The 22,846-nt window shown below is 41.9% G+C and overlaps 1 protein-coding gene across 1 annotated transcript in view; it reads right to left on the bottom strand.

The window, feature by feature from the left end:
• Positions 1–22,846, bottom strand: part of MTMR12 (myotubularin related protein 12) — a 134,556-nt gene that overhangs the window by 20,703 nt on the left and 91,007 nt on the right. Inside the window, exons 7-8 of the mRNA XM_007951604.2 lie at positions 17,260–17,389; positions 2,880–2,955 (exon numbers count right to left, since the gene is read on the bottom strand). Of these exons, the coding sequence (XP_007949795.1) occupies positions 2,880–2,955; positions 17,260–17,389 (206 nt within the window). The remainder of the gene's footprint in view (positions 1–2,879; positions 2,956–17,259; positions 17,390–22,846) is intronic.

The raw sequence follows: 22,846 nt of genomic DNA, 5'->3' as shown, positions 1-22,846 counted from the left end.
TAGCTATTAGAGAGATGCAAATCAAAACAACAACTAGATTCCATCTTGCTCCAGCACTAGTAGCAAAGTTCAACGAGACAGAAAACAACAAATGCTGGTGAGGATGTGGAGAGATTGGGACTCTCATACACTGCTGATGGGACTGTAAAATGTACAACCATTGTGGAAAGCAGTATGGCGATTCCTTCAAAAGCTGGAACTAGAAATACCATTTGACTCAGCTATTCCATTACTAGGTATATATCCTAAAGAAGTGAGAGCCATGACAAGAACAGACCTATGCACACCCATGTTCATTGTGGCACTATTTACAATAGCCAAAAGATGGAAACAACCTAGGTGTCCATCAACTGAGGAATGGATAACCAAACTATGGTACATACACACAATGGAATACTATGCAACGCTAAAGAATAATGTAGAATCTGCAAAACACGGCATAATGTGGATGAACTTGGAGGACATTATGCTGAGTGAAATAAGTCAATCACAAAAGGACAAATACTGTATTAGTCCGTTATTGTAAAAGTCAAGGAAACACTTATCTATGGAAGGACATTTTCTTTGTTGGTTACCAGGGGTGGGAGGGGAGGGTAGTGAATACTGTTAGATAGACAGAGATAAGTTTTGATTTGGGTGAAGAGAAGGGCAATGTACCAAATGTGAGTGATCAATATAGTGGCACTGAGGAAGAGAAAGACATAGAGAGGTACATGGGAAGTACAGACAACAAAGATGAACCCTTTTGAGCATATAGTACGGCATGGTCAGTGAAGGCAAACACGAGCAGATGGGTGGATAGATGTGTGGACAGGCTGAAATATTAGGTATGTCTACGAAGTGGGGAGTGCACCTAAGAACATGTATAGGGTTGGCAGACAGTGGTCCTATAACTTTATGTGTATGATCTGAATTCCCAGGTGATAGTAGAGCTGACAAGGGGCAAGGTTGTAGTCACGGCTTGGTCACAGCCAGCTACCCAGAGGGACCGAGTAGTTGAACCCGGGGTCTTGGGACCATACTCACGGAGGACAGCAAGCCCAATTGGCATAATATACTACACAAAACATTGTTCCACCTCCTACTGTAGCAAGTAGCGACTGGGATCTTAAAAGCTTGCAAGCTGCCATCTAAATGCAATGATGGGTCTCTCCTAGTCCAGACCCAAGAAGAATGAAGAAAACCAAAAATTCATGGGAACAATTAGTCCTAGTGACTGGTACACCATCCGATCTGCAGCCTATACGACTATAAGTCTAGAAGAACTAGATGGTGCCTGGCTACTACTGTCATCCACTTGGAAGGGAATCTATGTAGGAGATCCTGGATAGAGAGGGAGAACAATGTGGAACAAAACTCAAAATCATTTGGAGAAAAATAAAAAGGGGGGGACCAGGTTTGCTGGTCTGATAGAGCCTGGTGGAACCACTGAGATTATGGCCCCCTAGCTGCCCTTCAGGTCTGGAACATTTACCTCAAGTAGATACACTCCTTTGAGAGAGCAATCATGGGAGAAAGAAGGGCTGCTTATGCACAGGGAGACAGCTCAGGGGACAGGAGCCCACAGAGGGATAGACACTGGGAAGAGGTAACTGTGGGGAGGAGATAGGAGGGGAGCTGTTGCACTGTGGTAAACTGTGGTCAATGTCATGAGACAAAGTGTATATGAACTGCTGTACGGAAAGTGAATTTGCTCTGTAAATCTTCACCCAAATCACAAAAAAGAAAAAAGAAAGAAATGTTATTTATATTAACATGGAGCAAATTTTATTATTTATGTAAATAAATGTTAAATTATTTCTAGTTTGAATTTTCAATGTGGCAAAAATCAACAGACAAACTCACATAAACAAAAGCTTTTTGAGAACCTCAATAATTTTAAGATATAAAGAGTCCTGAAACCAAAAAGTTTGAGAACCACTGCTCAGAATCAAAGGTTGTAAACTGGTAGGAAATGAGCAAAGTACAGCCCAAAGACATGTTTTTTTTTTTAAATTAGTTAATACATATTTAGAAATCAGGAAAACTCACATAAAAATTCTTATTTTTGGCATCTCCCGGGGGGAAAAAAAAAAAAAGACCATCTGGCCACACCAGGCTCTTATTCCCACGTGGCCCAAACCAGCTGGCGCTGAAGAACAGCTGCCCTCTAGACGCGGCAGAGGGTCTCTGGTCCAACGCAAGGGCACCCTCATTACTCATCTGGCTCCATGGGTTCCTGGGTACGTGACTGCTGTTGAAACTTTCCTCCTCCCATGTGGGAGTCACCTTTTTGGTGAACTAGCCCTGTGCACAGCACAGCATTTATTTGTAATTCTCATTGCTTACTAAATTCCCTGCAGGCTTGGCAACTCTCAACCAGCAGTTAGAAACTGGAATAGCTGCCAGAGTCTTGCTTTCTTTGATCAGTGACATATTAAATATGGCTCCCATCCTATTTTTTCCTGTGAAAACTAAGTAAGCACTCTATGTTGTCTTTGGGAGAAAGCTTGACCACGCCCCTACAAAGATTAATAGTGAAGCCAAAAGGAATCTTAAGTCCTACTTCACTTAGAGCAATCAGCTCAGCTTCAAAATGATTTAGGTGTTAAATCAGGCTCTCAACACTAGACAGAACTGTAATCCTCTTAAAGCTATTTCAAGACGTCTCTGTTAAAAACTGAAGTGCATCTGTGAAAATGTTAGAACTCTGTCCCAGAGAGCCTCATGTGTAAGAGGCTTCAGCACCATCTCAGGGGAGTCCTGAGTATATTTTTGGATGATGGTTGAACTGAAGTGAAGTTCTTATGAACCAAAGCCAAAGGGTTTTAAAGAAGATAATTTTACCAGGATGGGCCAAGGACCAAGCCATGCTTCTCAGGGGTTCCGTATGCACTTACTGGTATGCCGTGACCCTGAAAGTGTGGAATATCCTCTTCAGGAAGAGACGTGGGAACAACAAAGTATGCTGGCAACCTAGAAGAAAGCAATGACACCGATATTTTAGTACTAGAGTTAATTCATTAAATATGAAAGCTCAATTTCAATGAACCCAAAGAAGCCAACCAGACAGTTATGACAAACACTGTATCTCCCTGTTAAGAAGTATCAGCTCAGCTGAACTATCTAGCTAAGTTTAGTGTAAAGTACTCTGGCTAAGTGTGCTGGGAGATCTGAGTTCATATCCTCTAGCTTTCTGTAATTCTACAGAGTCCTAGAGAAGTAACTCTACCTTTTTGGATCTGTTACCTCAACCATAAAATGAGAGGGATGGAATAAAGATATATAAAAGTACATGAATTCTGAAATGTTGGTGTTATCCTTCTCATCATATAGCAACAATGAAGAAGAACATGGCATCAGGATTGGAGGAGGACTCAAATCAAAGGACATACGGCATTGGGCAAACCTGCTGCACAAGTGCTCTTTAAAGTGTTAAGAGCAAAGATGTCACTTTAAAGAATAAAGTGTGTCTGACCCAAGTCACAGTAGTTTGAATTGCCTCATATGTATGCGGAAGCTGGACAAAGAATAAGGAAGACTGACGAAGAACTGATGCCTTTGAATTATGGGGTTGGTAAAGAATATGGATGGCCACAAGTATGAACAAATATGTTTTGGATGAAGTATAGCCAGAATACCCCTTAAAAGTGAAAATGGCAAAACTTCGTCTCATGTTCTTTGAACATGTTATCAGGACGGACCAGCCCCTAGAGAATGACATCATGCTTGGTGAAGGAGCGAGTCAGCAAGAAAGAGGAAGACTCAATGAGATGGACTGACACAGTGGCTGCAACAATGGGCTCCAACACAGCAACGACTGTGAAGATGGTACAGGACTGGGCAGTGTTTTGTTCTCTTGTACAAGGGTCACTACGAGTTAGAACCAACGTGACAGCACCCAACAACAACAATTACAATGGCTGTTACCCAAACAATTTTATCTGATAAGAATGACAAAGATAAAAGTGCTATATGTCAGGTGCTGCTCTAATTGATGAACACATCTTATTCATTTAATTCTCCCCTCAACCCTGAGGTATATGCTATTATTTTCATTTTACAGATAAATAAACTGAGACACAATACTATTAAGTACCTTGCTAGGTTACACAACTGGAAAGGATTTGGTGGAGCTGGGTCCTGAACCAAAGCAGTCTGGCTTCAGTTTCCAGTTGAGAAAATTTAGGTTCTTTATCAAATCTGTTAAGTTGCAGTCAATGGGAAAGTGAGGTTTTCAGAGTTGCAGAGGTCATAGGTATATGGAGACATCATCTTAGTCAAGTAGCCCTGGTGGTCCAATGTTTACGTACTCCACTGACAACCGCACAATTGGCAGTTCAAATGTACCCAGCAGCTCTGTGGGAGAAAGACCTGGCAATTTGCCTGTGTGATGACTGTACCCAAGAAAACCCTCTGGGGCAGTTCATTCTGTCACACTGGTCACTGTGAGTTGGAGTCAAGACCACAGCACCCAAGAATGGCATCTCTAGTCAGTAGATATTAATTTTAAAAAACCTACTTAGGTTCTACTACTGTGGAACAGTAAACACCTTTCATTCAAAGAGCTAGAAACAGAGTCTCACGAGAAATAAGAAGGTGCTTATGGGGCTAAAACTACAACAGAAAATAATCAGATAGTGTTTGTATGCATGATGCATATTTGAAATAAATCTGTTAAGTATCAGGTCATGGGAAAAATCGACTGTCACAGTTGTAGAAATAAGATCTCAAATATGATCAAACCATTAGATCTCAAAAATGTGCAGGGAATGATTATATCCAGATTGGGGAAAACTCTACCAAATTGCCTGGTTTCTTCAAATAAATTTCAAAAAAATATTTTTTTAAATGGTTGGAACCTATAGATTAAGAGACTTAAGAAATATATCAATCAACTATAAGATAACTATCCCACTGAATCTTGATTAAAAACAAAACACAGTAAAAAGATGAAAGATAAAAAACTGGGAAAATTGTAAATACTGACAGGATACTGAAAGATAGTAAGGAATTAACATTGAATTTGAAAGGTGTGATAATGGTATTATGGTTATATTTATAAAGAGTCCTTAATTTTTAAAGATGAAAACTAAATATTTATGAATAAATGGAATGATACCTGGGATTTATTTCAAAATAATCAGGGGAGGGGAGAGTTGGTAGAGGTATGAAGAAAAGATCAGCCAGAAGTGGTTTAGTAGGTGACGATGTAAAGGAATTCATCCTAACCTTTTTGTTTATACTGCTAGAAATTTTCCATTAAAAATGTTGAACTTACTGGATACTGAACTTTTTGTTTTTTACTTTTTATTGTGATTTGGGTGAAAGCTTACAGAGCAAATTCATTTTCCATACAGTAGTTCATACACATTTTGTCTCATGACACTGACCACCATTCCCCACAATGGAACAGCTGTCTTCTCACTTTCTCCCTGTAGTTTCCTCTTCCCTGTGTCCTTCCTTCCCATGTACTCCCGTCCCCCTAGCTATTTCCCTATGCAAACACTGCCCTTCTGTTCTCCCATCATTGATCGCCCCAAGGAGTAAATGCTGAGGATGTAAATGTCGAAGAATGTAAATGTTCAGCCCATATGCCTGTCTATTATTTGGCTGGAAGACACAGGAGTGAGTTCAACTCCAGACCTGAAAGGTTAACTAGGGGCCATAATCTGAGGTCTATCAGACCAGTAAACCTGGTCTCTCTTTTTTTTTTTTTTTTTTTTTATGATTTTGAGTTTTGTTCCACTTTGTTTTCCCACTCTATCCAGGATCTCTTGTACTGATCCCCCTCCAAGTGGTTGACAGTGGTAGCTGGGCACCATCTAGTTCTTCTGGTCTCATGGTCATATAGGTTGAGGATCACATGGTCTACTAGTCCCTTGGACTAATAGTTTCCATGCACCTTTGGTTTTCTTCATTCTGCAAATTCTACCATAGAGTTTACAAAGACTTATGGCTAGAAAAGCCACACTACACATAATTTGCTACACCGTACCACCCCTGGCTTTTCTAGCCATTATCCCTTTTGTACTTCAAAAATTAACATTTCCTTCACCATCAGTTTAAGAATAACCTCACCCATGAAAGCGTGTAAGCCAGCCACTTCATCCCTTTATCTTCCCCCATTTTAAATACCTAATTTCTAATTTGCCCATCCCTATCACACTAGTAGCATAGTGGCTAAGGCACCTGACTGCTAACCAGAAGGCTGGCGGTTCAAACCCACCAGCCACTCCTCGGAAGGAAGATTGGGCATTCCTACTTCCGTAGTGATACTGCCTCAGAAACCCAAGGAGGGGTCGCTATGAGTCGGGGCCGACTCGATGGCAAACAACAACAACAACAACAACAATCACACTAGTACTCTGAGGAGACAAGCATGTTCCTTTCTCTCTGGAAAATCTTCTGTTCTGCTTGGAAACTTCAGGTATCTGCATCCATAAACAAGCAAAATCCATGCTTTTGGCCCCACGCAAGCCATTAAATTCCAGCAACTTAACACCAGCTCAGTGCCAAACATCTTCCTCTTCGTTTGGTCGGGTTCTGATCAGCTCAGCCCTAGCCATCCCAGCTAGGTCATGGGTACCAGCTGCTAAGTTTGGGAGTCGTACTCTTCCTTCACTTCAGACCAGCCAGCACCTTCTCTTACATCCTCAGTCATCAGGGACTATTTCAATGCCTGTAGGCTCACAACTCCTTGCATTTCAGACCAGCCAGCCCTTCTTCTCATCCCCAGCCTCTGTGGCCTAGGTCAAAGAGTACCAAATTCAGCCCATTTCTTTTTTGCTGCACTTTCCCATTTCTACTCAGGTGGACTCAGGTGGTCCCAAGAGAGCAGCATACGAGCCTACTACTTGCTGGCTTCCTTTAACTTTCAGTCCTGGAAGGGGTTTCTCTCGTGGACTATGATTTTCCTGTCTCCATGCACCCAAAACCTGTCTGCTTGCTCGGAATTCAAAAAGCCAAAGTCTTTTTTTTTTCCTCTTCAGGTCCTTATTCAAATGCAAATCTTCTGTTTCCTCAGTAGTGCTGGGTGGAGCTCAGGTTTTCTACCTAAGTCCCCTATATTCTACACACAGGTTTGAAACAAAAGCCTGTGTTTCTTCTGGGCAAATTCTATTACCCCTTTTAACATATCCAATCAAGTATTGGCTGAAGGCAGACTGAGACGTTCTCCATTATCCATACTCCATAATCATTTCTAATGTACAAGCAGGTAAGAGAACATTCAATATCCATAGTACATTCAGATAAACACAAAATCCAAAACACATAATCCTTCTTAAGACATTCCAGGTTCATCTCTTCACCTTGATTACCTTCCCATTCTATGTATACAGCCTTGGGCCTTTGGCTGGGTATAACCAGTGTGACCTAGCCTCTGGATCAATAATCTCCTTTAAGAGGTAACACCAACCAAAGTAATCATCTAAGAATCCAAAGTTTCACTTTCCAGGCCCCTTCCCTTTTTCTTTTACAATATCCCATACTTCTGTGAGTCTGGAGCCACTGCAACAAATCCCACTTCTGACGCCAACTGCCAAAGGGGCAGGGAGGCTGCATCTTCTGACCTCCTCTAACCCCACAAGAGGAAGACTGAATCACCACCAATAGCCCAAGGCCTATTCCTGTGAGGCCAGACATGTTACCTCCCTCCAGCCCTTTCATCAACCCTGACACCAACCGGTCCTCCTGCAGCACCCACCACCTCTCTGCTGGGTTCGATAATTTGCTGCAGTGGCCACGCAGAACTCACAGATTATGGGGTTTATTAGGGAAGCAACAGGCTACAATTCAAGTTCAGGAACAACACTCAGTCTCTCTCAGCCCGCTGTCTCTCAGCCAACAGTTTCTTTCAGTCTTTCTCTCAGCAGTGCGTGTCTCTCAGTGTCTCTCTCTCAGAAGCACGTGTCTCTCAGGAGCGCGTTTCTCTCAGCAGTATGCTTTTCTCAGCCAGCAGTCAGAGAGACTTCTGCCTATAGAAGGGCTCCTTTTGAACTTGGCTGAGTGACCACTAACCAATCCCAACATCAGAATTCTATACACCTGAGAGACAGCAAACTTCCCAGAAGATTGCTTTGTGAAAAGCCACACTATGTAATTTACTACACCATATGTACACGTAAAAGGGTTCATCTTTATTGTCTGTACCAATATCTCTTCCTCTATGCCATCATGTTGACCACTCACTTCTGGTACATTGCCCTTCCCTTCACCCAAATCAATACTTATTTCTACCTATCTGGCAGTGTTCCCTCCCCTTCTCTCCTACCCTTGGTAACCAACAAAGAAAGTTTTCTTCCATATATAAACCTTTTCTTGACTTTTTACAATAGTACACTAATAGAATATTTGTCCTTCTGAGATTGACTTATTTCACTCAGCATAATGTCCTCCAAAGTTTGTCCATGTTATGCAATGTTTTGAAGGTTCTAGTTATTCTTTAGTGTTGCATAATATTCCATTGTGTGTATAGCCCATAGTCTGGTTATCCATTCTTCTGTTGATGGGCACTTAGGCTGTTTCCATCTCTTTGCTATTGTTAATAGTGCTACAAAGAACATGGGTGTGCATATATCTATTCTTGTCCTGCTCTCACTTCTTTAGGATATATATCTAGTAATGGGATTGCTGGGTCAAATGGCATTTCTAATTCAAACTTTTCAAGCAATCACTGTACTACTTGCCACCGTGGTTGTATCATTTTACAGTTCTCCCAGAAGTGTGTTAAAGTCCCAATCTCTCCACACCTTTGCCAGCATTTGTTATTTTTGGTCTTGTTGAACTCTGCTATTAGTGCTGGGGTGAGATGGTATCTCGTTGTTCAGATTTCCATCTCTCTGATGGCTAATGATAATGAACATTTCTTCACGTGTTTTTTGGCTGCCCAGATATCTTCTTTGGTGAAGTGTCTATTCATATCTTCTGCTTATTTTCAACTGGAATGTTTGTCTTTTTGTTGTTGAGGTATTGGAGTTTTCCATAAATTTTAGAACTAAGTTCCTTGTCAGTTATGTTGCTGCCAAATATTTTTTCCCAATCTGTAGGTTCTCTTTTTACTCTTTTGAAGAAGTCTTTGAAAGCACATAAAAAATTAACTTTTAGAAGGTCCCATTCATCTAGTTTATCTTCTGCTGTTTGTGCATTTTGGGTTATGCTTGACAGTCTATTAATGCCATATATTAGGGCCCCTAACTTTGCCCTGTGGTGGTTATGTTTGTGCGTCAACATGGTGGGCCTGGCTGAGTGGCTGGGCAGCTGGATGTAGTATTCCCTATGATAAGATTGGTAACCAACTCCATGGTGGAATCTACTGTGAGCAGCTGAGTAGCTGCTTTAGGGAATGTGGTCTGCTTCTGCTATATAAGCAGAAGCCTTGGAGAATGGTCTCTAGCTTGTGGCACACTTGGACCCTGCATGTAGCTGTGTCATTCAGCAGCCTGCCAAGCTCTGCCGACCTTGGGACTTATAATGGTCTTGACTTATTGGACTGCCATGTGGTTTGGTAACATCGGGACTGTGCCAACCTTGGCTATTTGTCAACCTTGGGCTTATGAGCCTCAGCAGCCAGTAGCTGCCTCAGTGAAGATGCCTCTAGCTTCAGTGGGCTGGGAGCAAGAGGCAGAGCTGAAGCTCAAGGTCGAGGGGCTTTCACCCAGCCCTTAGAAGCTGGCACTTTGAACTCTGACTTAAAGGCTCTAAACTGTAAGAGAATAAACTCCTGTTTGTTAAGGCCATCCCATTTGTGGTATATTTCGGTCAGAGTGGCACTAGGTAACCAGAACATGCCCCTATTTTTTTCCTTGAGGAAATGTATAGTTTTAGGTTTCACATTTAAGTCTTTGATCCATCTGGACTTAGTTTTTGTGTACGGTATGAGGTATGGATCTTGTTTCATTTTTCTGCAACTGGATAACCAGTTTTGCCAGCATCATTTGTTAAAAAGACCACCTCTTCTCCATTTAATGGATTTCGGCCCTTGACAATGAGCTTTTGTTAAGGGTGACAGAAAATTTGGAAATGGATAACAGTGAGGGTTGATAAATATATTTAATGCCACTGAAGAATGTTGAAACAACAAGTGTTGTTTGTGTTACGTATACATTTTTGTTGTTGTTGTTAGGTGCCGTCGAGTTGGTTCTGACTCAGAGCAGCCCTATGTACAACACAACAAAACACTGCCTAGTCCTGTGCCTTCCTCACAGTCTTTGCTATGCTTGAGCCCATCACCGCACCCACTGTGTCAATCCATGTCATTGAGGGTCTTCCTCTTTTTCATTGACCCTCTACTTTATGAAATCCTTTTCCAGGGAGATATCTCTTCTGATAACATGGCCAAAGTAGGTGAGACAAAGTCTGGCTATTATCTCTTCTAATGAGCATTCTGGCTGTACTTCTTCCAAGACAAATGTGTTTGTTCTTCTGGCAGTCCAAGGTATTTTCAGTATTCTTTGCCAACACCACAACTCAAATGCATCAATTCTTCTTTGGCCTTCCTTATTCAGTGTCCAGGTTTCACATGCATATGAGGTAGTTGAAAATAATGTGGCATGGGGTCAGGTGCACCTTAATCTTCAAAGTGACACCTTTGCTCTTTAACAATTTAAAGAGGTCTTTTGTAACAAATTTTCCCAGTGAAATATGTTGTATGATTCCTTGACTGCTGCTTCCACACATTTTGATTGTGGATCCAAGTAAAACGAAATCCCTGACAACTTCAATCTTTTCTCCATTTATTGTGAGGATTTTTATTTTCTTTATGTTGAAGTGTAATCCATATTGAAGGCTATAATCTTTGATCTTCACCAGTAAGTACTTCCAAGTCTTCTTCACTTTCAGCAAGCAAGGTTGTGTCATCTGCATATCACCGATTGTTAATGAGTCTTTTTCCAATAATGTCGTTTCTTCCTATAGCCCAGCTTCTTGGATTATTTGTTCAGCATACAGATTAAATAATTATGGTGAAAGGATACAACCCTGAGTGTTAGACTGGGTTCTCTAGAGAAACAAAAACCAGCAAAGCTTAGAGAGAGAGAGAGAGAGAGAGAAATTTATCTTAGGAAAATGGCTCACCCACGTATAGAAGCCGGCAAGTCCAAAATTCCTGGATCAAATGTCAAGGTGGAGGCTTTTCCTGGCTCCCGCAACCACGGGGGCCGAGAAGCTCAAGGCTGGCAGGCAGTACACTGGCTGTTGACTCCAATGAATGATGAATCCAAGATCTCCAGGCCGAACGGTGAACTGCTCACTCACAGACAGTTGTAGGCAGCACAACAGAATTCCGATCCACAGAAGAATGTCTCTCTTCCCAGGATGTCCCTGGATATCCTGGAAGCAGGCCACACCCCTAGGGAAACTCCCCTTCAACAGACTGGCCACTCAGAACACAGAGATCCGATCCCATCATGGGAACAACCACACAGAACTGGGGTCCAGCCAAGTTGACACACAGCTCCAACTATCACACTCACCTTTCCTGATTTTAAACCATGCAGTATCCCCTCATTCTGTTAGAATGACAACCTCTTGGTCTGTGTGCAGAAGCACAATTAAGTGTCCTAGAATTCCCATTTTTCATGATGTTATTCATAGTTTGTTATGATCTACACAGCGGAATACCTTTGCATAGTCAATACAACACAGGTAAATATTTTTCTGTATTCTTTGCTTTCAGCCAAGATCCATCTGACATCACCAAGATATCCCTTGTTCTACATCCTCTTCTAAATCCAGCTTGGATTTCTGGCACTTCCCTGTCGATAAACTGCTGTAATTGTCTTTTAACTACCTTCGGCAAAATTTTACTTGCATGTGTTATTAATGATATTGTTTGATACTTTCCACATTCTATTGAATCACCTTTCTTTGGAATGGGCACAAATGTGGATCTCTTTCAATCAGTTGTCCAGGTAGCTGTCTTCCAAATTTCTTGGAATAGCTGAGTGAGTGCCTCCAGTGCTGCAACCCTTTTTGAAACATCTCAGTGATTATTCTGTCAATGCCTGAAGCCTTGATTTTTGCCAATTCCTTTAGTGCATCTTGGACTCCTTCCTTCAATACCACTGGTTCTTGATCATATGCTACCTCCTGAAATGTCTGAATATTGACCAATTCTTATTGGTACAGGGTTTCTGTATTCCTTCCGTCATCTTTTGATGCTTCCTGCATCATTCAATATTTTGCCGATAGTATCCTTCAATATTGTAACTCAAGGCTTGGATTTTTTTCTTCAGTTCTTTCAGCTTGAGAAATGCCAAGCGTGAGAGTGTTCTTCCCTTTTGGTTTCCTAATTCTTGCACATTTCATTGTAATACTTTACTTTTTTCTTCTTGAGCTGCTCTTTGAAATCTTCTGTTCAGCTCTTTCATCTTGTCATTTCTTCCATTTGCTTTATCTACTCTCTGTCCAAAAGGATGTTTCAGAGTGTCTTCTGAGATCCATTTTGGTCTTTTCTTCCTTTCCTGTCTTTTAATGACTGTTTGGTTTATTCATGTATGATGTTCTTGATGTCATTCCACAACTTATTGGGTTTTCAGTCATTGGTGTTCAATGCATCAAATCTACTCTTCAGATGGTCTCTAAATTCAGGTGGGATATAATCAAGGTCACTGTTCTAGTTTTCTAGTGGTGCTCTAACAGGAATACTACAGGTGGATAACTTTAAAAAACAGAGATTTATTCTCTTACAACAGTTTAGGAGCCTAGAAATCCAAATTCACGGTGCTAGCTCTAGGGGCTGGGGGAAGGCTCCCTGACACTGGGCTTCAGCTCTGCCTGCTGTTCCAGGCCCACTACAACTTTTTCTGACTCAGGCAGCTGCTTGCTGCTGAGACTGACGAACCCAAGATCAACAAGTAAAATGGCACAGTCCCAAGATTAGCAAGCTACACGGGAGGCCACTAGTTCAAGTCCAGAAACAGTCCCAAGATTGGCAGGCCACATGGCAGCCCACTGATGACTCAGCCAAATGCAGGATCCAAATGTGCCAAGAAGCTTGGGACCATTACCACAGCTTCTCTGTATATCCTGGAAGCAGGCCACACCCCAAAGGCAGCTCCCTAGCTGCTCACAGCACATTCCACCATGGAGCTGACTACCAATCCCATCATGGATAATAACTACACCCAACTGCCCAGCCACTCAAATCTATGGCCCAGCCAAGTTGATACACAACTTTAACCACCACAGTCATATTTTAGCTCTCATGGACTTATTTTAATTTTCTTCAGCTTCAGCTTAAACTTAAACTTGCATATGAGCAATGGATAATCTGTTCCACAATCAGCTCCTGGACTGGATATGACTGAAGATATAGAGCTTCTCCATCATTCCTTTCCATAGATGTAGTTGATCTTATTCCTGTGTATCCCATCTGGCCAGGTCCACGTGTATAGCACTGTCTATGTCGTTGAGAAAAGAAATGAATAAGTCGCTGGTCTTGCAAAATTCTATCATGCAATCTCTGGCATCATTTCTATCACCAAGGCCCTATTTTACAACTACTGATGATTCTTGTTTCCAAATTTTGTATTCCAATCACCAGTAATAATCAATACATCCTGATTGCATGTCTGGTCAATTTCAGACTGCAGAAGTTGGTAAAAATCTTCAATTTCTTCATCTTTGGCTTTAGTGGTTGGTTTGCAAATGTGAACAGTAGTATTAACTGGTCTTGCTTGTAGGCATATGGCTATTATCCTGTCACTGACAGCATGGTACTTCAGGATAGATCTTGAAACAGTCTTTTCAACAATGAATGTGATGCCATTCTTTATCATTCCCAGCATAGTAGACCATATGCTTCAAAATGGCCAACACCAGTCCATTTCAGCTTGCTAATGCCTAGGATATCGAACTTTATGCATTCCATTTCACTTTTTACAACCTGCAATTTTCCTAGATTTATACTTCGTACATTCCACGTTCCAATTATTAATGTATTTTTGCAGTTGTTTCTTCCCATTTGAGTCGTACCTCTTCAGCAAACGAAGGTCCTGATAACTGTACTCCATCCGCGTCATTAAGGTCGACTCTACTTTGAGGAGGCAGCTGTTCCCCAGTCCTATTTTGTGTGCTTTCTGACCTGAAGGGCTCATCTTCCAGCACTATTTTTTTTTTTTTTATTGTGATTTGGGTGAAGATTTACAAAGCAAATTCACTTTCCATACAGCAGTTCACATATACTTTGTATCATGTCACTGACCACAGTTTAACACAATGCAACAGCTCCCCTCCCACTTCCTCCCCATAGTTACCTCTTCCCAGTGTCCATCCCTCCATACTCTCCTGCCCCCTGAGCTGTCTCCCTGTGCATAAGCAGCCCTTCCTTCTCCCATGATTGTTCTCTCCAGGGCGTGTGTCTACTTGAGGTAAATGTTTAACTCACATGCCTGTACTTTGTTTGGCTGGAAACCACAGGGGTGAGTTCAATTCCAGACCTGAAGGGCAGCTAGGGGCCATAGTCTCAGTGGTTCCATCAGCCAGCACTATTACTGGACAACGTTCCAGGGCTATTCATAAAGTTTTCCAGTAATGTATCAGATAGTGTTTCACTGCAACTCAAAAGTTTTCACTGGCCAATTTTTTTCAGAAATGGATGGCCCCATCCTTCTTCCCAGTCTCTCTTCGTGTGGAAGCTCCACTGAAACCTGCTCACCATGGGTGACTATGCTGGTATCTGACATACTGGTGCATAGATTCCAGCCTCACAGCAACATGCAAGCCACCACAGTATGACAAATTGACAGACGAGCGGTGAATTCTGCTCACAGAATTCTTCTATACCACAATTCCTAGAAGCAGGGATTTCCAATAGCTAACTTTCCCCTTTAAACTTTGTAACTGGGAAAGGAGACACAAGGTGAGGCTGACAGTGAAGGACAGGGATAAAAGGGTGCCCTATAGCCTCCTCCCCACTGTCATCCCAGCTCACACTGAAACATGGTGGTTAATCTTGTAAATGTTGAAACTCATTCCAAAATGCATGACACTTACGTCCCGAAATGATAAGATTCAAGTTTCTAAAAATAGATTCCAGAGAGTCATCCTTAAAAAATACAGGTCAGGTCACTTCTTGCCTGTGCTCAAACTGCCCCTTACCCAACTATGAATCATTAGGAAAGCCTCTGGTTTTCATCACCCAGCCTCTCCCGGCCCTTTCCCTCTCTTTCCCTCTCCTCCTAGGGCTGTTTGCCCAACAAGCCATGCAAGATTCCACCTAAGAGCCTTGCCCTTGAATCTCCTCCTGGGGATGGTGCCGCTCGGTGTCTTCTGACTGAACCCTTCACTTCCTTCAGGTCTTTGCTCAGCAGGGCCTCCTGACCAAGCCCTGCAGCACGAGCACCGCCAAGCCCAGCTCGCCATCCCTGTGCCTTATTTGTTCTTCTCTACAGCACCGATTACCTTTTACAGTCGTATTATCTACTTTGTTTGCTCTCCTCATTTTCCTCTAACTAAAATGAAAGGTCCATGAAGGCAGGGATATTTAGATTCCCTGTTTACTGCTTTCTCACCAGTAGTTAGGATACTGTCTGGCACACAGTAGGCACTCAAAAATTTTTGTTGAATGACTAAATGAAGTGCTCAATGAAAGAAAATACATAATATGAAGTTAGAAATGTCTCTCAATGTTTTACACTTGGATGACAGACACAATGAAAACTCAATAAAAAAAGGCACAAATTCAGTTTTAAGTATTTTAAGAGATACTTTAAATGTCAGTATTGCTGTATAGGTATTGGAACCCATATACATTGCTGGTAGGAATGTAAAATGGTACAGTTTGGCAGTTCCTCAAAAAGTGGAATACAGAGTCACCATATGACCTAGTAATTCCATTCCCAGGCTATGTGCTGGAGAGAAATGAAAACAACTTGTATATAAGTTTTGTTGTTATTGCCTGTTGTTGTTATTTGCCAGAGTCGGACTCGACTCATAGCGACCCCTCCTTGGGTTTCTGAGGCGGTGTCACTATGGAAGTAAATTGCCCAACCTTCCTTCCAAGGAGTAGCTGGTGGGTTTGAACCGCCAACCTTCTGGTTAGCAGTCAAGTGCCTTAGGCACTATGCTACCAGAGCTCCTAAGTGTTCATAGCAGCATTGTAATAGCAAAGTGGAAACATCCTTGCCAAAGGGGCAAGGAGGCCATATCTTCTGACCTCCTCGAACCGCACAAGAGGAAGACAGAATGTAGCCCAAGGCCTACTCCTGTGAGGCCAGACATGCTGCCTCCCTCCAGCCCTTTCACCAACCCTGACACCAACTGTTCCTCCCACAGCACTCACCACCTTTCTGCTGGGTTCGACAATTCACTGCAGTGGCCACACAGAACTCACAGATTATGGGATTTATTAGGGAAGCACCAGGCTACAATTCAAGTTCAAGAAAACACTCAGTCTCTCTCAGTCTGACATCTCTTAGCCACTCTCCCAGCAGTGCCTGTCTCTCGGTGTCTCTCTCAGCAGTACATGTCTCTTGCATCTCTTTCCCAGCAGTGTGTGTCTCTCAGGAGCGCATGTCTCTCAGCAGCCCATGCTTCCTCAGCCAGCAGTCAGACAGATCTCTTCTGCCTCCAGGAGGGCTCCTTTTGAGCCCGGCAGAATGGCCAAATTAACCAATCGTAACACCAGAATGCTAAGCACCTGAGAGACAGCGAACTTCCCAGAACATTGCTTGGTGACATTCCCAACAGAAATACCCCAGGTGGATAACATTTATAATCAGGAGCTCCTCAGTTGCTCACAGCAAATTCCACCATGGAGTTTACAAAGACTTATGGCTAGAAAAGCCACACCAGACAATTTATTACACCACAAGCCTGAATACCCATCAACTGATAAATGGATAAATAAATGTGGTATTTCCATACAATGGGGTATTATTTGCCTATGAAAAAAAGAGTGAAGTTTTGATGCATGCTACAACACAGATGAACCTTGAGAACATTATGCTAGGTCAAAGAAGCCGGTGGTAAGAGACCACCTGTGGTTCCATTTATACACAATGTCTTGAACGGGCAAATCTACAGAGACAGAGTGAATTAGTAGTTGCTGACGGCTGAAGGGGTGGGGAGACTGGCAAGAAATGAGGAATGACTGTTATGAGGTACTGAATCTTTTGAAGGGATAATGAAAGTGTTCTGAAATTGACTGAGGTAATGGTTACACAATGACGTGAGTATACTATCAAAAAATGTATGCTTTAAACGAGTGAACTGTATGGTGTATGGATTGTATCTCAATAAAGCTGTTTACCAGAAAACACAGCACAGAAAGCTCACCTTTCACAGACTTTATAATCTTCATTGACACTCACTGCTTTGTACTTCATGCTGCCTTTGGTCCGCTCCAACTCCCAACACCAGTCCTCTAGTGTGTCAAACATTACAGTATGATTCTTGGGATCTGTGGCTAGCAAAACAAAATTAAAAGGACAAAAATATGCTTTCTTGAAGTAAATAAACAAACCTATTGCCCTTAGTCGATTCCAACTCATAGTGACCCTATGTTGTTGTTGTTGTTATTTGCCATCGAGTTGGCCCCGACTCCTAGCGACCCCTCCTTGGGTTTCCGAGGCAGTTATCACTATGGAAGTAGGATTGCCCAACCTTCCTTCCGAGCAAGGCAGAATAAAACTGCCCCATTGGGTTTTCAAGGCCGTAAATCCTTATGGAAGCAAACTGTCACATCTTTCTCCTGTGGTGCAGCTGGCGGGTTTAAACTACCGACCTTTCAGTTGGCAGCCAAGTGCTTAATCACTGCGCTACCAGGGCTCCTTTGAATTCATAATAATTTCCTTGAATTACTAGTATTTTAATTATGTGAAGGTGGATCCTTAGGCTCCAGTTACCTCCACTAAGACCACTTTTATTCAAATAGAATAAATTCACTGCTTAATCCTGTGTTCCATTTTTTAAAAATCCAAAATTATGACTAAGCCTCTGTCTTTTTATATTGTAGGAAAGGAGTTGTTCTTGTTCCATTCCTTGCAAAAGCAATTTATAGCTTATTTTTCAGTCATCTGACCATGAGATAATCTATATAACACAGAAAAGATCCTGTGAAGTACTGAAAGACAGCTTGGCACAAATGCTAAAATAATAAAATATTTTTAGCCCTACCAATATGTGCATAAGCCAGCAAACTTATCTGAACAGCACGTCAGCTTTTCAAATGTAAATGCTCTTTCAATGTGAAGATGCACTGCCAACAAAGGGTTTTCCAAGTGTGACGCTAGACTGCTGAAGGTCATAAATAAATTAGACGGCTGCCATAAAGGTCAGCTCACCATGGGCTGCAGTATGGTGGCCAGTGCCCTTGTGTCTGACACAGCCTGGCCACCAGCTGCTCGGAGGAAATGCTCCTGCAGCCCAGCAGACCTGTCCTTGGTCCTCTCCCAAGCCATAGTGAAGTCTGCCGGGGGTGACACAAACCAAAATGGTCTCAGATATTTACACAAACTCTATTACAAATCAGCCGGTTCAAGCCTTCGCACATCTAAAATACCAACCTTCTGGGGAAAAAAAAGTGTTTGACCCTTAGCCACCCTTTGGGCCTGGAACTGAACTCACCCCTATGGCTCAGTTTTCAGCCAAACAAGAGACAGATCTGTAAGATGAACTTTAACACTAGGGAGGTACACACTCCTTAGAACAACCAACCACTGGAGACCAAAAGGGCAGCATTTGCCCAAGGACAAAGTTCAGAAGGCAGGGAAGGTTAGGAAAGGAGGAGTAAGGGAAACAGGAAACACAGGGAGGAAGTGGGATGAGTGACGTTATGTAGTGGGGATTGCAAAAATGACATGAAACAAAATGGGTATGAATTGTTGAAAGGAAAACTGATTTCCTCCATAAACATTTAGCCAAATCACAATAAAATTATTTTGAAAAAAGCCAAAGTATTTGATAAAATGCCCACCTGCTTCATTTAATAAAACCAGATCATAATAGAAGCAATAATGATGATTATACTAATTACTGCTTATTATACTAATTACCAACACTTAGATGTGTTGGTCACTATTCTAATCATATCACATTTTATTAACTCAATCCTCACAATCTTGTAGGGTAAATAATATTATTTTCTCCATTTTACAGATGTGGCACAGTAAAGTTACATAACTTGTCCAAGATCACAGGACTAATCAATGGCAGAATTGGAATTCAAACCCAGTCAGCTATAAATCAAATTTCCATGAAGTATAAAAAACAAACAAAAAAACAAGCCCAAAAACCTTCCCCATGGACATAAATGATAACCACTTCTTTAGGAACACAAGCAGGCCATGGCATAAATACATTTGCAAATTGTTAAGTCAGAGAATAAAGATGTTCTGGTTGCAAAGAACCCACATCTATAAACCCCTACTCAAGGGAAAAACTAAGTGGTCAATTAGCATCTGTCAGTTACAGCCTTTCCTTCTGAACAAACAAATGGGGGTTGGAAGGAGGAAAGGGGAGGAAAAATGGATTTAAAATAGAGTAAGAGATATTGGGCTTTCTATAATAAAAAGCCAGCAAAAAGTAAGAAAACTTCCATGCTCAATCAAGGTAAGGGTTTAGGCATATTGATAACATATTCTGGCCAGCTGAGAAACAGTTTCTCACTGAGTCCAAACCAGGATTTGGGATATTAAGGAAGAAGCAAAATTCCTAAAAATATAGCAAAATTACTCAAATGAAAACCCTTTAATAAACATTTACATCATCTACAGTGATAAACAAAAGAAGTCTTATTTGTATACTTCATATTGCAGCACTTGTACACACAGCTAGAGTACAAGGTCTCAGTCATTCACAAAGATGAACTCACCAAATTAAGAAACGTATTTTACGTTCAGCCTAATATTAGTGCTAAGTGTATTTTACATCATTGTAATTCTCTGAACATTCTTTATTCTCAATAACATGCAGTTATTTATACTCTCCATTAAGGAGCATTGGTGATGCAATGTTTAAACTCTTGGCTGCTAACCGAAAAGTTGGTGGCTTTAACCCCCCTCCCCCTGCACGAGTATTTCAGGAGAAAAGACCTGGCTATCTGCTTCCATAAAGATTACAGTCTAACAAACCCTCTAGGGCAGTTCTACTCTGTCACACGGGGTCACCCTGACTTTTAACTGACTCCATATTACATACAACATCAACAACATACTCTCTATTAACCAGACCACCTCATTCTGTTTCAAAAGCTAACTCAGATGGATCAGATTGTTACAACTGGATTCAATCTTTAGAATACACCAGCCCAAGGACTTTGTTGTTGTTGTTGTTGTTATGTGCCATCGAGTCAGCCTCGACGCATAGTGACCCCTCCTTGGGTTTCCAAGGCAGTATCACTACAGAAGTAGGACTGCCCAACCTTCCTTCCGAGGAGTGGCTGGTGGGTTTGAACCGCCAGCCTCCTGGTTAGCAGTCAAGTGCCTTAGGCACTATGCTACCAGAGCTCCTCGGAGCACTTGAGGAGCTAGGAAAGTGAGGCCGAGAAAGCTGACTTGTAGCTGCAGTGGTGCCTCCCTGCTGGCCACTGCTTTGTCTTCCCTGTCTTCTACAACCAAACTTCTCAAAAGCACTGGCTTCTACTCCTCTAGTTTCCATTTACTTCCCAGTTCATGTCAATCTGATTTGCCTGCCACCAGTCTCCAAGTCTGCTGAAAACGGGTCTTGCTAATGTCACAAATCACCTCCTAACTGCCACGTCCAACAGGTTTCTATTAAATTCCTGTCGCCTTTGATTTGTAGACTGTGACTCAGAAGAACCCCCTCTCCCTGAACTTAGTTTCTTCCTTCCTGGCTTTCCTCCTCTGTCTCTGAACCCACCACGGGGTTCTCTTTCTCTACCCATCCCTGCAACGTGTGTGTTCCCTTCTCAGTCTATATAGTCTTCCTTGGCAACTGCATTAACTGCTAAACTGTGTATTATAGAGGTTAATTACCAGGCTTGACTCAAGATATACACAAATTATTTGATTTTTCTCTTGGTTTAATTATCTCCTTAAAATTTTTGAAGATCTCATTTCACCATACTAAAGGGAAAGAAATGACTAATGACTGAAATTACAGCCTTAAGCTGACTCTTTTTAGATGATAACTTCTAGGACAAAAACAACTGCACTTCTATCTATACACGGGGTTCTTCCAAATTTTTCTTTCTTAGCACCAGCTATCTACTGGGTGTCTGAATATTTCACAAATACTGCAAACTCAGTATGTTTAGAATGGAGCTCCACAGCTGCCCCTGCTCCCAAAGCCTGTTTCTAACATCCCTGAGTAAATGATACTGTCATCAACTCAACGAACCAAACAAAAGCTTAGAAAACCAAAACGAAAAACCATAGCCATCGAGTTGATTCCAGTCCGTAGCGACTTCCACTGGGTTGACACAGTGGTAAATCTTTACAGAAGTAGATTGCCTCATCTCCCTTCCGTGGAGTGGCTAGTGGGTTTGAACCACCAACCTTCTGGTTAGCGGTCAAATGCCTTAAGCTTTGCACCACCAAAAATCCTTAAAGTTTAGATGTCACCCTTAAATTCTTCTTCATCTCTTTATAATGTTTTCAAAGCCACAAATTAACAAAGTACTACCTACCCATTTTCCCAACTACCAAAGTCCATAAATTCTACCTCATAAACCTTGAGTGTCTTTTCTCTCTACCCCGTTAGCTGAGGTCCTGTGCCACCTCTCTTCTATTACTGAAGCTGCCTCTTACTGAGCTTACTGAGCTCTTATAAAGTGCTTTGTCTCTTAACCTTTCACTAGTACCATATCCTTCATGTGGCAAAAAGGTCTTTATCTAAGCCTACCTACTGCTCCAGCCTTACCACTACGATTTCCTTCCATACGTACCATGTCACCTAGCCATACTAAACTATTAATACTAATTATCATTTAATAAGTATACACTATGTGTCATGCATTTAATAATTTATAACTCTCACAACACTTCCATGTAAACATTAATGCTATGGTCTGAAAAATGAGGAAAAGGAGGTCCAAACATTAAGTGTCAACCCCAGGATCACACAGCCAGTAAGCAGGCTGGGCAAGGATTTACACCTGGGTAGTGCAAATGGTTAATGCACTCAGCTGTTTACCAAAAGGATGAAAGTCTGGGTCCACCAGAGGTGCCCTGGGAGGAAGCCTGGCAATCTACTAAAATCTGAAAAATCAAACTGACTCAACAGCAACCGTTTTTTTATTTCCTTCCAAAACAGATGCCAAGACTCATATTTTTTTCTACTAAATCACCACAGTTCCCAAAAAGTAATATGCTCTGAGGTATCTGTATCTTTGTACATACCTATCTCTCTGCCTAAAACACTCCGCTATGCAACCCAGATACGCCCATATCCGGCCACCATCAGTTTAGGCACAGTCTTCTCTCTCTGATAGTCCTCCCTCCACCACCACGGTCGGCTACTCCCTCCTTTGCGTTCCCATGGCCCTTTCCATCAAAAGACATATCACACAGCTGCCTTTCCTGTTTGACTTTATACTCCTGAAGGCAGAGAGTAAGTCCTATAAACCTCCATGTCTCCACTGTGCCTATATAAGCAGTTAGTGACAAAGCAATTCTACAATTCAGAATGTCTCCTCTATGTTTTTGAAACTAACATGACATTTCCCTGACAAAAAGCACATAGTACACAGGATCACTAAACATCAAATTGGGAGTAATGGGCAGAGCAAGTGAACAGACTCAAGAGGATAATCAAGCCAGGGAGAAAACTAGGAAGGAAGACAACAGGCATCTGCGAAAACACAATACAATACAGGTATTTACTAATAGCTAAGTCAGACGAGAGGTCTCCAACAGCAGGACAAACTTGTCTGTCGGTTTGTCCTACTGTGGTGACATGTAGA

This window comes from Orycteropus afer, unplaced genomic scaffold, assembly GCF_000298275.1.
Source record: "Orycteropus afer afer isolate SDZICR_OR568_19922 unplaced genomic scaffold, OryAfe1.0 scaffold00302, whole genome shotgun sequence".
In the NCBI taxonomy this organism is placed as follows: domain Eukaryota; kingdom Metazoa; phylum Chordata; class Mammalia; order Tubulidentata; family Orycteropodidae; genus Orycteropus; species Orycteropus afer.
This window is presented reverse-complemented; position numbering and strand designations above follow the sequence as displayed.